Raw genomic sequence first — 16,048 nt, 5'->3', positions numbered from 1 at the left:
GCCGGGATCCCCTCGGGATCCTGTTAAAAATGAAGATTCTGATTCATTGGGTCTGGGCTGGGGGAGGGGAGCCTGAGATATTTCTCTTCTTTTTTTTTTTTTTTTTAACTTTTATTTACTTATTTTTAAGGGAGAGAGAGAGAGAAAATGCATATGTGAGCAGGGTGGGGAGAGGGGGCTGTGGGAGAGGGAGAGAGAGCATCCCAAGCAGACTTCACGTCCAGCTGGGAGCCCCATGGGGGGCCCAGCCACAGGACCCTGAGATCATGACCTGAGCAGAACTCAAGGGCCAGACACTTAACCGACTGAACCACCCAGGTGCCCCCTGCATTTTTTGGGTTCACATTTATTTATTTATTTATTTATTTATATTTTTTGGAGATTTTTCATTTCTTTTTTTTTTTAATGTTATTTATTTATTTGACAGAGATCACAGGTAGGCGGGGGTGGGGTGGGGGGGGATGCAGGCTCCCTGCTGAGCAGAGAGCCCGATGCAGGGCTCGATCCAAGGACTCTGGGATCACAACCCACTGAGCCGCCCAGTCGCGCTGAGATTTTTCATTTCTTACAAGCTCCCAGGTGTTACTAATGATGCTGTCCACCGACCATGCTCTGAGTAGTAAAGGGTTTAGATGCGCAGCTTTTTCTTTGCATGATGGAATCCTCCATCCAAATGTCTAGAAACCAAAAGCAACAATTATCACTATAACTGTGTCAATAAATGTTACTTCAGGCTGCTTCAGGTGGCCCCGTGGGGTGACTTTCAGTAGTCATGGTCTCAATACCCATTGTGCTCCTGGTGTCGTGGGGACTTACAGCACAGGAAAAAAAATACAAACCCTGACTCTCCGCCCTCAGTAACCTTACTATTTACAAAGGAGATGAGTCAGATAAAACAGCGCAAGAACAAGTCGGCTCCAGTCCGCACATCTATGCAGTACACCTCTAGGCTCACAAAAGGACACAGAAAAGCATCAATAGGCCTCAGACTGTGTTCATCAGCAGACATCAATATTCTCCCAACTGGCCTTCCTGTGTCCACTCTGGAGTCCCTCCAGTCCATGCTCTTCCCTCCACTGCCCGGAATAGGCTTTTCAAAATTGCAAATCTGATCACATTATAGCCCCCCCCCGACACCCACCGCCTTTTAGGCCTTCTGTCCCCCCCTCTGCATTTCGCAGGAGCAGGTCCCACAGGGCTGGCCTCTGCCCTGCCCCCATACTTTGTGCTCCAGCCACACTGGCCATGCTGTGTGTCACACGGTTCTTGCACAAAGCCTGTTGGCTGGGACTCCTGATTTAACCCCATCGCCTCCTTCATGTCCAAGACGAGGGCGCGAGCGGCAAGGGAGTTAGTGTGAACTTCTGCCACTGGGAAGGCTTCCCAGGGGAGGGGAGACTGCTACCTTAGAGGAGAAAAAGGCAAGGTTAGGGAAGGTGAAACACAGAGGCAGTGGCATGGCCGGTAATGTCATGGCCAAAAGACCTTGAAAACAAAATACATTCAAGATCTTAGAACCAACTTAGAAGATATTTTCTAAAGGTTACAGGAACATGAAAGACTATGGAGTGAGAAATCTTTCCTCGTATGCTCATTCACACTACCAAATCTGTCTTTAGCCCTAAGATTCCCTTAGCTTAAGACTTACGTCACCGGAGTGTCTATCTGGATTTCTCCTCTCAATACGCTGGCCCTCTCCATACAATTAATCTGAAACTAAACTCACATCTTCTCTTTCTGTAAGTGCCCTCTTCTTGTATATTTGTCAGCTAGATGGCTTTCTAGAATCATCTCGGACCCTCCCCTTGCCCTCTTCTCTTTTGTCAGTTACCGATTCTATTGTCCCTCCCTTGTTCAACCCTGCCCTCCCCCAACACTAGCAACATTCTTTCAGGGTTTCTTTTTTCCTGCACTGATGCAAACACCTTCTACCGGCCTCCTAGCTCAAAGCATCCCTACCTTACCTGCCCCTGCCCTGCCTGGCTCTGAGCATCGTTCTCCCCACCGCCCCAGTCTCCTCCCCTGGGTTTCCTCCAGCGGCCAAGCAAAACTCAGACTCCTTAGTTTGACTTTCAAAGCTCCTCTCCTGTCTTAGGTGGCTTATCTTTGACCTCTGCTGCCCCTTTGCTCCAGCCTGTGGGAGGTGCTTGCCCCGTCCTTGAAAACCCGATGGACCTTCCCAGCTGTGACTGCCTATTCTGATTCCTCCTCCCTCTCCCCCGTCCTAATCTTACCCATCCTTCAAGGCTCACCTCAGGTGCGTGTTTTGTTTTGTTTTTTAATTGAAGTAAAGTTGACAAACATTCTTAATGTCACATGTACAGCCTAGTGATTTGACAAGTGAGTATAGTCACCATTTGTCGCCAGACAGCATTATTAACGATGTTATTAACTATATTCCCTGTGCTGTACTTTTTGTCTTCATGACTTATTCTGTAACTGAAGTTTGTACCTCTTAATCCTCTTAATCCTTTTGTTGACCCTTCCACTGCCTCTCTTCCCAGAGGCACCTCTTCTGTGAAGACTTCTCTAATCCCCTGGCCATAAGAGATGGTCCTCCGGGGGCCCCTGGGTGGCTCAGAGGGTTAAAGCCTCTGCCTTCAGTTCAGGTCATGATCTCAGGTCATGATCTCAGGGTCATGGGATCGAGCCCTGCATCAGGCTCTCTGCTCAGCTGGGATCCAGCTTCCCCCTCTCTCTCTGCCTACCTCTCTGCCTACTTGTGATCTCTCTCTCCCTGTCAAATAAATAAATAAAATCTTAAAAAAAAAAAAAAAAGATGGTCCTTGGAACTCCCACAGCACAGTGACACTTGAATACTTACGCTGCATTCTACCATGGTGATGATGGTGACAATTTCGTTTCCCAGCATGGATAACATTTATGCTGTGAAATTATTGACTAGCCAGGTATCTTGGGCACATTATGAAACTTCTCCATGCCTCTGTCTTTCCTCTGGAAGATGGTGGAAATAATGGCACCTGGCCCAAAGGGTTGTGAGGATTCGTTACAATCATACCTGACATGAAGTGCTTGATTAGTGAATGTTAGTGATTGTCATTACTGTGAATAGAGGGGCTTACTTTATATTGTCCCCACTAACCCTCAGACCCCATGAACTGGATTACTAGGATTATATTCTCTTGCTTTGTGTTTTAAAAGAGTTTAGTTTTAAGTAATCTCTACACCCAACTTGGGGCTCGAACTCTCAACCTCGAGATCAAGAGTCAGATGCTTTACTGACTGAGCCAACCAGGTGCACCCTTCAAAATAAAGATTTACTTAGAGAGAGAGAGAGCCTGTGTGCACACATGCAGAGGGCGAGGGGCAGAAGTAGAAGGTGTTTGCATCAGTGCAGGAAAAAATGCCTAGCTTGGAGCCCCACGTAGGGCTTAATCCCACGACCCTGAGATCATGACCTGAGCTGAAATCAATAGTCAACACTTAACTGACTGAGCCACCCAGGAGCCCCCAGGTGCCCCTTTTTAAAATTGTGACAACACATAGATAACATAAAACTTATTATTTTAACCTTTTGGGGGGGCTTTTTTTTAATGGAATGCGTCACAGATTTGCTTGTCATCCTTGCGCAGGGGGGCTTGCTAATCTTCTTTGTATTGACCCACTTTTGGTGTATGTGCTGCCAAAATGAGCACCGATCTTAACCATTTTTCAGTACACACATAGTTCAGTAGTGTGAAGTACATTCCCATCATTATGCAGCCCATCTCCAGAACATTTTCATCTTGCAAAATTGCACCGCTCTACCTATTAAGCAATTTCCCATTCCCTCCTCCCTGAGCCCTAGGCAAGCCCTAGGCAACTATTCTGCTTTCCATCTCTACGAATTGTATTATTATACTTTTTTAAAAAGATTTTATTTATTTATTTGAGAGAGAGAGAGTGCACGTGCAAGGGGAGGGGCAGAGGGGGAGGGAGAAGCAGACTCCCCAGTGAGTGGGGACCCTGATGTGGGACCAGATCCCAGGACCCTGCGATCATAACCTGAGCCAAAGTCAAACACTTAACCGACTGAGCCACCCAGGTGCCCCATATTATCATACTCTTCACAAAATGAGGATACCAAAGTTCAAAGAGTAATTTGCTTCCAGGGGACAATCTGGACTGAACCCAGGCTGCTGTTCATGCTCTTAAGCCACTTTGAAATAGGGCTTCATCTCAAGAGCATCTGCGGTGTGTTTTACTTCCCTCATAACAAGGATGGTGCCCATGTGCCCAGGCCCTCCTCTGTGCCTCTGTGTTGCCGCCATTCTCACATTTAATTGTCACAGCAAGCCCCAAGGTCATTGTGAGGGGCTGTGTCCTGTCTCCCCGCAGTGTCTGATACCGAAGAGAGACACAGGAAGCACGTTCGGTGAACGGGGGCCTATCCAATGCTTTTAAGTAGACTAACTCACACTAGATAACTTTGTTGTACGTTTTTAATGCAATTGCTTACATTTTGGGGGAAAATGTTGATTGTCTCAGGAGAAAACCAGCTGAAACTCTGGAGCTCGTAAGGAACTTCCCGGTCCTCTCCACTCCTCCTCCTCCTGCGAGTGGATCTGCTCTCCGCACCCCAGGCCAGCCCCAGTCTGCCACCCCACCCCCACCCTGACCCCCATCTGCACCTCATCACCAGCTCTGTTGATCCACAGGCCAAAGGCTGAGGCAGGCAGGCAAGGGGACATAAAAGACTGTCCCTGCTCGGCTTCCTCCCCCGGCCACTCCACCCACACTCTTCCTCTAGCCCAGCACAGTCCCGGCCATCCGGGAACAAGCTGTGTCCTTTCACGCCTCCCTGACTTCGCACATGCTGTTCTGAAGACTGGATGCCTTCCCTCGTTCTCCACCTCCAAGACTCCTACAGTCTCTGCGAGCCAGCTCAGATGTCACCTCCTCTGGGAAGCCTCCTCCCCTGCCCTGTGCTGTCTGCCCGCCCCCTCCTCTGCACAGACTTGCTCATCGTATACTAAGGCACTTGGACAGCAACGAGCGACCCAGCGTCAGTGTGTCCCCCTGTCCCCAACTCCTTGTGCTCTGCTCGGAGTAGGGGTCAAGGGGAACCCAGGGCGCTGGGATTTTTCTTGATGCTCCTAGGACATGTGAAAGTAAGATGGCAAAACAAGTTCACAAATAAATACTGAGGCATATTTTTCCACGTTTAATACATTAATGGCTTCTAATACAAAAAAAAAATCACACCATAATTGTGCTGCTCACAAGATGATTAAAGGATTTATTAAAATATAATAATGTAGGGTGCTCCACAGGCATAGTAGTCTTTGTTAATAAGAAACAAGCTTAAGGGCACAGAAAGAGGGTCTTTGATCAAATTGGTCAGTGGATCTGACATAACGTATAACCCCATTCGGAGATAATGTCAAAAGCCTACCTTGGAGACCCTGGCCCAGTGGTTCTTCTGGCCCCTTTCCGTGATGAGGGGCTCTGCTGCCCGCTCTGTACCCAGTAGGTGCTCAGTGTTGGCCGAATGATGGGAACACGTGCAGCTTTCCAAGTTAATTATTGAAAATTCTCATACAATAAGTATTCCTGAGAAACAATGAAGTCCTGAACAATGGGGCAGGAAGCCACCTCCTTCTCCAGTGACCCCCCAACCCTCAGAGTCCCGCTGAAGGCTGCAGCAGGAAGCCCCTCACCCGCTGTCTTTCCCCCCTTCTTCCCCAAGGGCACCAAAGGCAGTTGGGCTTTCCTTTTGCTCTCAGCCTCTCTTCTCCTCCGCCCTCTAAGGGTCCCAGGTGAAGAGAGAGAGAAGCACTTACTCGCAGAAGGAGGCCAGCAGCCAAGCTGGGCTCCCAGGGAGAGTAGTCCAGCCCCCAGGCAGGCCTGAGGAATAAAAGAAACAGTGAGAGGACAAAGAAGGACTTAGAGCACTGGAGCTAGGGGGAGAAAGGGCTAAGGAAGTTTACAAAGCAATCTGTCAGAGAAGGGATGAAAAGGGAGCCCTGCTGGGCTGACAGGCTCAGGGGCTCAACTCACCTTAGGCCCAATTAGAAATGTGCAATTACTGCACCAAAGTCTGAACTGACCCCCCACCCCCCTTTCCTTGTCCTTGTGGAGAAGTTTCCCTGAGCATGAGGTCTCCACTTTCTGAGTTCTGGCAGCTTCAAATACCTCTGCTCTACTGGGCTCAATCTACCAATTTGCTTGAATCCACCAAACCGGCCCAACTTCCAATCCCCTCTGGATTTCCAGCAGAAACACCACATGAGGGGAAGGCCACCAGCAGATTCTCACAGCTCCTGGGCCACTCTGACTTCCCAGATTTTCTGAGCCAGTGAAAATATCCACAGGCCTTTCTGGAAGTGTCCCCCCCTACCCCCGCCACCAAAGGCAGGATAAATAATAGTAACAGCTATCATGTGAGCGTTCCTTCTGCGTAGTGCTTTATGTCACCTCACTCAGTGCTCACCACCAACTGAGGGACGATTGCTCTGTCTTACAGAAAGGGAAATGGGCCTGTGGAGATTGAATCACTTTCTAAAGGACAGCCAGCCAGGATTCCAACTCAGGTCTGTCTGACCTCGATACCTCACGCTCTTCCCACTGTGGACACCGTCTCTTGGGGACCTTCCAAAATTCCTTTTTCTCTTTCTTTCTTCTTCTTCTTTATTTTTTTGTGTGTGGTACCCAAATAAATTTCAGATGGGGTAGGATGGTATAATTCTGAGCTATCTAAAGAATTCCTACCCTCACAGCTGGGGATGAGGAGTGGGAGTGGGAGAGCCAGCCTCAGGGCTGGGTAGGGTCCTAGCTCTTTTCAGACACTTGAGTAATTTAACCATAAATAACTGGGCACTGGGAACAGGACACTCACTAATAAAAGCATAGCCTGGAGTCATGTTGGGGGTTGTGTGGGGGGGGGTGGAGAATTCAAGTCACTCAGTGGGTGGATATATCTGCAAAACAAAAGAAAAGCCCCTTTCCCAGCCCAGGCAAAGAAGTCTCCTGTAAAGTTAGAGACAACAGGCTTCTGGGCACGTAGCCAAGGTTCTGGGGATATTTATAACTTGAAGAGGGTGGGAGTCCCTAATAAGCTGCTATATTCTTTTTCCATCACTTCCCTCTCCAAGGCTACAGCGAGCTCAGAGCTCTTCCCCACGCAGAATGCCTGCCTTCCCTAGTGCTCTGCTGCCATTGTCTAATTTTCTCATCCTGGCTGGGGAAAGGGAAGGCTGCAAGCCCTTCCGTTCGGAAGAACTCCAGTTGAATGCAGCTTAGCTGCTGCTGGTGTTTCTTGGCTAGCTGCTGTGGTCTCAGCGATCTGCCTATGAGTCTGTGGTTTCTCTGAGCTGCCTGAGAGTCTGTGAGTCTTTGGGATCCGCCTACGGATCTCTGGGCTCTGCAGCCAAGTCTACGGATTTGAAATCTACCTGCGGGGCTGAGATATCCGGGATCTGCCAGTGATCTCCAGAATCCTTCCAAACACCCGAAGTCTCAGAGAACTCTGCCTGCGGATTTGGAATCTGTTTGAGGCCTCTCAGATCTTGGAGCCGGCGATCTAGTGGATCTTTTGCGGGTCAGGAGGTAAGTCTGTTCTTTGCCCAGCTGGGTTTTTCGGCTTCCCACCTTCAGCCGGTCAGGGACTGCTAGCATCCTGAAGGTCCGCCCGGCTCAGGGCTCAGAGGCCCAAGAACTCATCCGTGCAGGAAACCGTCAGAAATCCTTTTAGGAGACAACCCGTCAGGGATGATAAGGACGACTCTTCTCAGCCCTGAGGCCGGACTCGCTCCTCCTTCGGCGCCCTCCCACCGTCGCTTCTGTATACCCTCAGGGTTTTCGCATCCCCTCTACTGGGCGCAACTTAACCCGCCCCTCAAGGGGCGCCCTCTTTAGAAGGACAAGGTTGGATGCCTCTATAGGGTTAACAGCGGTGGAGCCGGGACACCCCCTGGCCAAGCCGCGTACCGCACTAGCCAGCGCGCCCGCGGCGCAGGGTCTCCTGGGAGTTGTAGTCCGGGTAGCCAGTGAGAGTGCCGCAGGCTCTGCTGGGAGACGTAGTGCGTGGGCGGAGCTCAAAGTTACAGCGCTGCCGCTGAGTCTCCCCTGGGGAGTGGGCGGCTGCCGCTTTCCTCTCAGGCCCCGGCTGTCAAATGAGGGCCAATCCCAGAAGAACCCAACACAGGCCAGCATATAAATTAGGCCCGAAGTCGAAGTTAAGGCCCGACTCAAGATAAGCTTCTAAGGTCGTGAGGAGATGCAGGGCAACCTCTCTGGCTTAATAGGGCTGTAGTCTCCAAGTGAAGAAAGCGGAAGATACTACGCCCTGGCTAGGAGGACGTGCTTCTTTCTTCACCCTTTTGTTCTTTTCCCTCCTTGGTTTTTGGCCTCTGACTGGCCTTTGTACGCCAGAATGGAACTCCAACTCCCGGCAGCCCACGGGGACAGGCGCAGGCGTGATAGGGTGCTCAGCCGCGCTCAAGAGGCGGGCCTAATGTTCGCCATCTAATTGGCAGAGCGTTTTGAGAGCCTTGCTCGCTGATTGGTTAAGGTAGCTGCCGGAAAGGGCCCAGCCTCGAGATGGGAGAGCAGAGGCGTTCTGTGGGCTGGGCTGAGAGCCTCCTCCCCGAGACAGCATCGACTTGACCCCCCGGCCCGGGAGAGCCCGAGCCAGGGGGCTGTCTTAGTAAATTCCTGCAGTGCCTCCACCCTACGGTGGCGGAGACACAGAGGGCGGGTCGCGCTCGAGGGTCAGGGAGGAGAGTGACCCGGCCCGGGTCCAGGGCCCTCCCCACCCGTCTGGCGGCCAGAACTCCAGCCCTGGGGAGTGGGCAGGGCCTGTTTTCTGTGCCTCACGCCCTGCTTTTCGCCTCCTTTAGCGCTGTCTGCTAGCTGCTTTCCTGCTCTCTCTTCTTGGAGGCGAATCCTTGAGTCCGAGATGGCAGCCACCCTGCTCATGGCTGGGTCCCAGGTAAGCCGGGGGTGGCTTCTCGGACCCTGCCTCTGCTTACCCACCTTGTCCCGGCGTTTCTTTGCTCTGCAGATCCCTGTTGGCAATTCCCTGGGATTAGTAATTCACTCGCTTCGGTATTCTGCCTCCAGGAACCTCAGTACCAGGCCAGTATAGCCACAGACAAACATTTATCGAGCACCAGCTGTATGCCTTTAAATACTGGGGAGACAAAAGATGGATGAAACGGGCCCTCCCTGCCTGCTCACAATCTTTAGGGAGACAGACGACGCATCCGGTTAACTGTAATAGGACGTGATAACAGCTTTATTTGTCGTAGGAACTAAGTACCAAAGTGCCGTGGTGTGAGAACCAAGAAGTGGGAGTGATTAATGCTGGAGAGTCGAGGGAGGAGTGGAACAACGGAGCAGGGGGTGGGGGCACAGAAGAACAGTTGGTACTGGAACAGGGCCTTAAAGAATTGTAAGATCTCACTAGTCTGAGAAAGAGATTCCAGGAAAAGAGGAGCATTGTGAGTAAAGCTATGGAATGATGTAGGTGATGCCTGTGTTCTGAGAAAAGTACCGCTAGAGGATAAAGTTCTGGAGTAGGCAGGGACATCTGGCTATGGAAATAGCAGGGTACTCCGCTGGTAAATGGCTCCCTTCTCTACCACATCTCTTTTTTTGTCTGCTTATTTCTTCTGTCCACTCTTCAGTTAATTCCTTTTGCCTTCTCAACGATTCTAGCCATGTCTCTAATTTCAAGAAGAAAAACTGGTACTAACCTCCAGATACCAAGTAATGAGGAAGCATTGTGTGATTTCAGGCACCTGTGACATTTGAAGATATGGCCATGTACCTCACTCGGGAAGAATGGAGACCTCTGGACCCTACACAAAGGGACCTTTACAGGGATGTTATGCAGGAGAATTATGGAAACGTCGTCTCATTAGGTAAGTAAGGATTCTCTCTCTCTCCACCCCCACATTTTCAAGACTCTCAAAAATGGCTTAACTTTTCCAATGCAACCTAGTTGTTTGATTTTTAAAGCAATTAATTGGCTATTGGCTTGAGTTCTGTCTACAGGCAAATCTTTTGAGTGTAGAAACATCAGGTCATATTGTCTAAAAAGAAAAACTGTTTCTGCCCATTTTAGAAACTTTCAGATTTCTTATGCCCTGAGTCATCTACCCTTCTCCAGCCTGTTTGTACAGATCACTGACCAAACAGGTCTAACATAATGGTGCGTGCCAGGATGTAAATGCCCCTGTAAATGGTGATTTTACTGCAAGATTGAGGGGAGTTATGACCTAGGTTCATGGGAGGGCAAAAAGCCACATTTTTGTGTTTGTTTTGGCTTTAAGCCCTAGCTTTGGCTGACATCCTTTATTTATCTGGAGCAGGTACTTGTCTAGAGGTGATTCAGAGTTGATCGTAGGTTTTGAGTGTGTCAGATGTTCAGGAGAATCATGAATAGAATGATCACAAATTCTATTAGGCAGGGAAGTGAATTTTTTTGATTGTCTGCAGACCTGTCTACTCTTGGCTGTCCTTTGGTATGGATGTAACTAGAATAAATAATATATTCTTGAGCTGAATGGTGTTTGACTCACTTAGTCTCTTGGTAACACTTGACAGAAGTTAGCAACTGTGTATGGTTCACTAGGCCATCTGCCATTCATTAGGACTAATTCTTTTTTGGAAACCCTTATTTCTGTAGCCTTTCCCAGAACAAAAGGCAACTATGAGGGGTTTCATTTTAAACTTGGGCTCTTCCTGATGTTCCAAGATTCTTGGATCTTTCCTTTAGAAAAGTAACTAGAAATGAAGATAATTACCTAGATGTATTGCAGTCTCTAATCCAAATATTCCACTCAATCCAACAAAAGAATGAAGTGAGAATCTTAAAGAAATGTGAATTTATATGGCTATGGTCCAGCCCAAGTAGCACTTGTTAGAAGAATGGAAGCATGAAAGAACACACGCACACACACACACACACACACACGCACACACAGAAAAACAAGTTCCTTTCCAGGAACTTGCCAAATAAATTTGGCACTGGGTTAATAATATTTACAAGGTTTCTTTACCTCAAGACTTGTCAGAGCCTTTAATGTGTTAAATGGCATGTGAATTTCTAAGAAGAGGCTATTAGATGCACCATGCACCAAATGAATTTATCCATGGACCCTTTTCTTCCAGCATACCTACTAACCTCTTTGTTGAAGGGTATGCTAAGAAACACAACTTAGAAAATACAGTGTCTGGTAGAAAGTTTCTTGTAGACAGTCGTTATATATTTTCATTTTCATTTGCAGACTGTATTTCATTAATGTCGGGAATGTTCTGAGCTGTTTTTGCATCCTCCAACCTTCCCTTCTCTACTCATACTAGGAGGCCACTGGAAAGTAGCAAGTAACATTCGGCAGTCACCTCTCCTGTCAGTTAAAGACTTGCGATAGCCAGACATAATAACCCAGTAGATTCTTAGTAACTATGACATGGTAATAATGAAGACTTGAAAAGTTAAGAACATAACAGACAATACAATCACGCATAAAATATCTAGCCCCTTGGCTTTTAGAGATTCTAATATGGAGTCTCTTATATTTTCTGTTTTCTCTTTCTGGCTCTTTTCTTTCAAAACACCAGGAATATATATAATTTTCTTAAAGAAACATTAACTCTAGTGGCACAGAGCATGAACCGTGATTAGATAGACCTGGGTTTCAATCATGGCTCCACCATTTACTACTTTATAAGCCTGCACAAGTCACTTCTCTTGGTTTTTTTTTTTTTTTAAGATTTAATTTATTTGTCAGAGAGAGCAAGTGCACAAGCAAGGGCAGCAGCAGGCAGAGGGAGAAGCAGGCTCCCTGCTGAGCAAGGAGACCAAAGTGGGACTCAATCCCAGGGCCCTGGGATCATGGCCTGAGCTGAAGGCAGACACTTAACCAACAGAGCCACCAAGTGTTGCCCTTCTCTGGGTCTTGGATTTAAATCATCACAGAGTGGAAATCATCATAATGCCAGACTTTCAGGGTGGTTGAAATAATGGGATAAAGAACTTAGCACAGTGCCTGCTACACAGTAGATAAATTTTTTGTGTGTATTTGCCAGTATTATTATTATGACTATTTGTGCTTTATTACAGATTTTGAGATCAGGAGTGAGAACGAGGTGAATCCAAAGCAAGAGATTAGTGAAGATGTAGAATTTGGGACTGCCTCTGAAAGACCTGTTGGGAATACTGAGGAAAATCCTGAAAATGAAGAGGCCTTTGAAAGCGGGGATAGACCAGAAAGACAGTGGGGAGATTTAACAGCAGAAGAATGGGTAAGCTATCCTCTTCAACAAGTCACTGATCTGCTTGTTCACAAGGAAGTCCACACAGGCATCCGATATCATATATGCTCTCATTGTGGAAAGGCCTTCAGTCAGATCTCAGACCTTAATCGACATCAGAAAACCCACACTGGAGACAGACCCTATAAGTGTTATGAATGTGGAAAGGGCTTCAGTCGAAGCTCACATCTTATTCAGCATCAAAGAACACACACTGGGGAAAGGCCCTATGACTGTAATGAGTGTGGGAAAAGTTTTGGAAGAAGCTCTCACCTCATTCAGCACCAGACAATCCACACGGGAGAAAAGCCCCACAAATGTAACGAGTGTGGGAAAAGTTTCTGCCGGCTGTCTCACCTAATCCAGCACCAAAGGACACACAGTGGGGAAAAGCCCTATGAGTGTGAGGAGTGTGGGAAAAGCTTCAGCCGGAGCTCTCACCTAGCTCAGCACCAGAGGACCCACACAGGTGAGAAGCCTTACGAGTGTAATGAATGTGGACGAGGCTTCAGTGAGAGATCTGATCTCATCAAACACTATCGAGTCCATACGGGGGAGAGGCCCTACAAGTGTGATGAGTGTGGGAAGAATTTCAGTCAGAACTCCGACCTAGTGCGCCATCGCAGAGCCCACACAGGAGAAAAGCCGTACCACTGTAACGAATGTGGGGAGAATTTCAGCCGTATCTCACACTTGGTTCAGCACCAGAGAACCCACACTGGGGAAAAGCCATACGAATGTAATGCTTGTGGGAAAAGCTTCAGCCGGAGCTCTCATCTCATCACACACCAGAAAATTCACACTGGAGAGAAGCCCTACGAGTGCAACGAGTGTTGGCGAAGCTTTGGTGAAAGGTCAGATCTAATTAAACACCAGAGAACCCACACTGGAGAGAAGCCCTATGAGTGTGTACAGTGTGGAAAAGGTTTCACTCAGAGCTCCAACCTCATCACACATCAAAGAGTTCATACGGGAGAGAAGCCGTATGAATGTACCGAATGTGAGAAGAGTTTCAGCCGGAGCTCAGCTCTAATTAAACATAAGAGAGTTCATACTGACTAAGTCCTGTAATTAACAAGAAATTATTCATTTGAAGGTACAGTTTTATTTGATATCCAAGAACTCTCTCAAGACTGAGCTTCTTTTACCATACTGAATTTCCATGTGGGCCACAGGTTAAAACATCAAAGAAGATAAGCCATTTGCAATTCTGACCCACAACTCTGGGAATGTTATCTCCTTCTCCAAAGTAATGATTTTTATTCATTCGATATTAATGAAGTACTTCATCAAAATCAACCCCACAAATAACTGGGAATCGGAAGACCAGGGGATAAATGCTGGTAAATACTCAGGCCTGGAAATGGAGTAAAACTTTAAAAGTTATTTCTCTCGTTCTTGGCCCAAAGAACTATGCTAGGGGAAATGTTGGACTGTAATAGGGTGGTCACAGCTGCTTCAGAAAAAGACAACCAGAGACTGCCCAAATTGCCACACCTATTCACTCTCTGTAGTAGTTGGGCACACACATCTTCCCCTTCAAAAGGCTTTTTCCTTGAGTTGCTCATGCATTTGTCTCTTTCCATCTTCCTGAGAGCAGGATTCTGCACGATGAAGGCAATGATCAAAACTTTTCTCATTATTTCTAATTTAACTTTATTAAAGCTTGCATCTTTGGAGAAGCTAACTGAAGATACAGATTGAAAGGAAAAATGAGACACAGGTTTGGGGACCAAGGAACTCATCAGTGGTGGTGACTTTAGCAAAAGAGATGCCCACTGTTGTTCTTGCCATTAATCAGAATGTATTCATTTTCTTTGGGAATCACTGTAGGGAACATTGTAGGGAAAATATCTTCAAGGAAAGCTAGGACCATACTGATGGTGGAGTGTAAGGAGCAAGTGGAATTGACCACTTCAGGGAAGGAAACACAGAATTCCTCCCCAAGGAATACCACCGGTCCTTTCTGTGTTCTTCCCCCTCTGCCCTTTAAGATCAATTCTCCTTATACTGCTAACTCTAGAATTTGATAAGGGCCACATCCCAGTGTTCATCTTGGCTTGCATAAGGGCATGTGTAATGTACAGTAAAACGTGTATTCTTGTAATTTTTCCAGTAACGGAAACTATATTCACACAGAATTAGCATGTTCTTGGGTGATGTTGATCATGTGACAGAGCTGCAGACAACTTCAGTGTGAGAAATGTCCTTTTGTTTTCATTATTTTCTGAGGAAAAAAAACTTAAACACTAGTGCTCTAGTGTGCACTCTCCTGTAAGATCTGTCTTTGTACAGAACTAAGCACTTGTTTCTGTGTATCAGCCAATTGGGGGAGACAATGACCGGAGAGAGAGGTTGATTGTCCTGTTCTCAGACTGAATTATCTTCTCTGTGGCCTAGTCACAAGGAATTAATAAACCTAGATAGGAATGTGTCTCCATCCTCTCAGTCTACAGAAACATGTAGTTAAAATGAGAGTTGACCCAATTTAAACCTGTTAGTGTCAGATCCTCTCATCCCAGCTCACCATAGGAAATAAGAAATACCCCAGATGTTGATGCTTACCCAGGCTTTTGGGGATGGCAGTGTGAGGGGACTAGAGTAAGGAATATATATTTTTGAGAGTGCCCCCAAGTTCTTCCTACTGTGCTTTATCGTGAGTGTTGTAACATTTGAAAAATACTTCTGCCGTAGGTCTTTGGGACTTGGTGTGTTAAGGGAGCCAGTGGTCTCTCGGGGAGTCTGCTAAAATGAGTCATGAGGACCCACAGCTGTGTGGGCCTGCATCCTCTGCAGTGAGTGACAAAGCCTTGAAAGTAACACCACCACTCCCTGAAGGAGGTTTCTTTATTATGTCGCCTCCCCTACTGAAATATAAACTGGGGCAGGGAGCATGTTTTGTGTTCTATACAAAAATCTAGCTGATGGTGGGTATTCATATTTTAATTGTTGAATGACTTACATGTTCTTGATGACTCAACTCGAGTATGTCTTTTCCCGTGTCAGTGTTGCTAATGGTTTTAATGACTAGCAAAGTTCTCCTGTTGTTTCTGTGAGCCACAGTGGGCATCAGCTTTGGAGTGGCCCCAGAAGATAGCATCCTCATGACCCAAGTATATATCACTCCCGTTTTCTTCCCCCACTCTTCTGCCTCGCCCCAAGCTGTTCCTGCTGCTGCTTTTAGCTTCTTAGAGGTGAGTGGCTCAAGAAGAGGCTTCTAAGTGCCCCAGCCTTCTCTCCATATGCCTACACTCCAGCTGGGAAATTAGAAGGGCAAGGGCCAAGACCACCTGTTTCCTCTCTTTTTTCCCAACTGCTGCCCATTTGCCGTGTTGAACTTTGTGTAGAACTTATGCATCAGACTCTCTTTGCTAATGCTTTTTGCATGTCCTCTGCTCCCCAGTCTCTGGCTGCTTCTGCACATACCCTGAACACTTTGTGCCTGTTTTCTATGGTTGTGGAGAGTGAGTGAATAAGTAAGTGTGTAGAGCAGTTTTTCGTACGGTATTGGTCGCAGTTATGCTAGTGTCTACATCTGTATTCTAACAATATTCTATAATTAAAAGTATAATTTTTAAAAATCAAAACACTGAGAATTATTTTAGTCATCCACCACTGATTCCTAAGATGGCATTTCATCAGATTCATTAAAATGGGCATGACTGTCTTTACATTAATGCATTTGTACAGATGTTCTCGTGGAAATGGGGGTGTACGTTGTTTTCACACATGGGTGAGCCCTCTGGATATTACCAAAATTTGGGAAGATGCAAAAATCTGGGTAGTT

At 47.1% G+C, this 16,048-nt stretch overlaps 1 protein-coding gene and 1 long non-coding RNA gene across 5 annotated transcripts; one reads left to right on the top strand and one right to left on the bottom strand.

The window, feature by feature from the left end:
* Window positions 1–382: 382 nt before the first annotated feature.
* Window positions 383–7,528, bottom strand: LOC309842912. Of its 2 annotated transcripts, none has more exons than XR_014299849.1 (3): window positions 7,395–7,528; window positions 5,784–5,847; window positions 383–677 (listed from the first exon to the last, which is right to left on the bottom strand). It is a non-coding gene; the product is annotated as an uncharacterized lncRNA (long non-coding RNA). The 2 variants fall into 2 exon arrangements; XR_014299850.1 differs by lacking the exon at window positions 383–677 and adding an exon at window positions 5,211–5,553.
* On the top strand, window positions 7,098–15,848 carry ZNF436 (zinc finger protein 436). 3 transcript variants are annotated; one of them, XM_082687893.1, is made up of 4 exons: window positions 7,103–7,548; window positions 8,841–8,932; window positions 9,740–9,866; window positions 12,071–15,848. In XM_082687893.1, the coding sequence occupies exons 2-4, from the start codon at window positions 8,900–8,902 to the stop codon at window positions 13,321–13,323; spliced, it is 1,413 nt and encodes a 470-aa protein (XP_082544019.1). In that variant the 5' UTR covers window positions 7,103–7,548; window positions 8,841–8,899; the 3' UTR covers window positions 13,324–15,848. The 3 variants fall into 3 exon arrangements, with proteins under 3 accessions (XP_082544021.1, XP_082544019.1, XP_082544020.1); XM_082687894.1 differs by lacking the exon at window positions 7,103–7,548 and adding an exon at window positions 8,019–8,207; XM_082687895.1 differs by lacking the exon at window positions 8,841–8,932 and having other exon boundaries at window positions 7,098–7,548.
* The last annotated feature ends 200 nt before the right edge of the window (window positions 15,849–16,048 follow it).

This window comes from Mustela nivalis (assembly GCF_964662115.1).
Source record: "Mustela nivalis genome assembly, chromosome: 10".
In the NCBI taxonomy this organism is placed as follows: Eukaryota; Metazoa; Chordata; class Mammalia; order Carnivora; family Mustelidae; genus Mustela; species Mustela nivalis.
Note: the sequence above shows the minus strand (reverse complement) of the source record. Positions and strands in the feature narration are given on the sequence as shown.

Bases quoted from the DNA above. Each gene is read 5' to 3' on its own strand.
- ZNF436 (XM_082687893.1), top strand. From the start codon at position 8,900: ATGGCAGCCACCCTGCTCATGGCTGGGTCCCAG. The intron at 8,933-9,739 runs GTAAGCCGGGGG...GTGTGATTTCAG, and splicing joins TGCTCATGGCTGGGTCCCAG to GCACCTGTGACATTTGAAGA. The intron at 9,867-12,070 runs GTAAGTAAGGAT...GCTTTATTACAG, and splicing joins TGGAAACGTCGTCTCATTAG to ATTTTGAGATCAGGAGTGAG.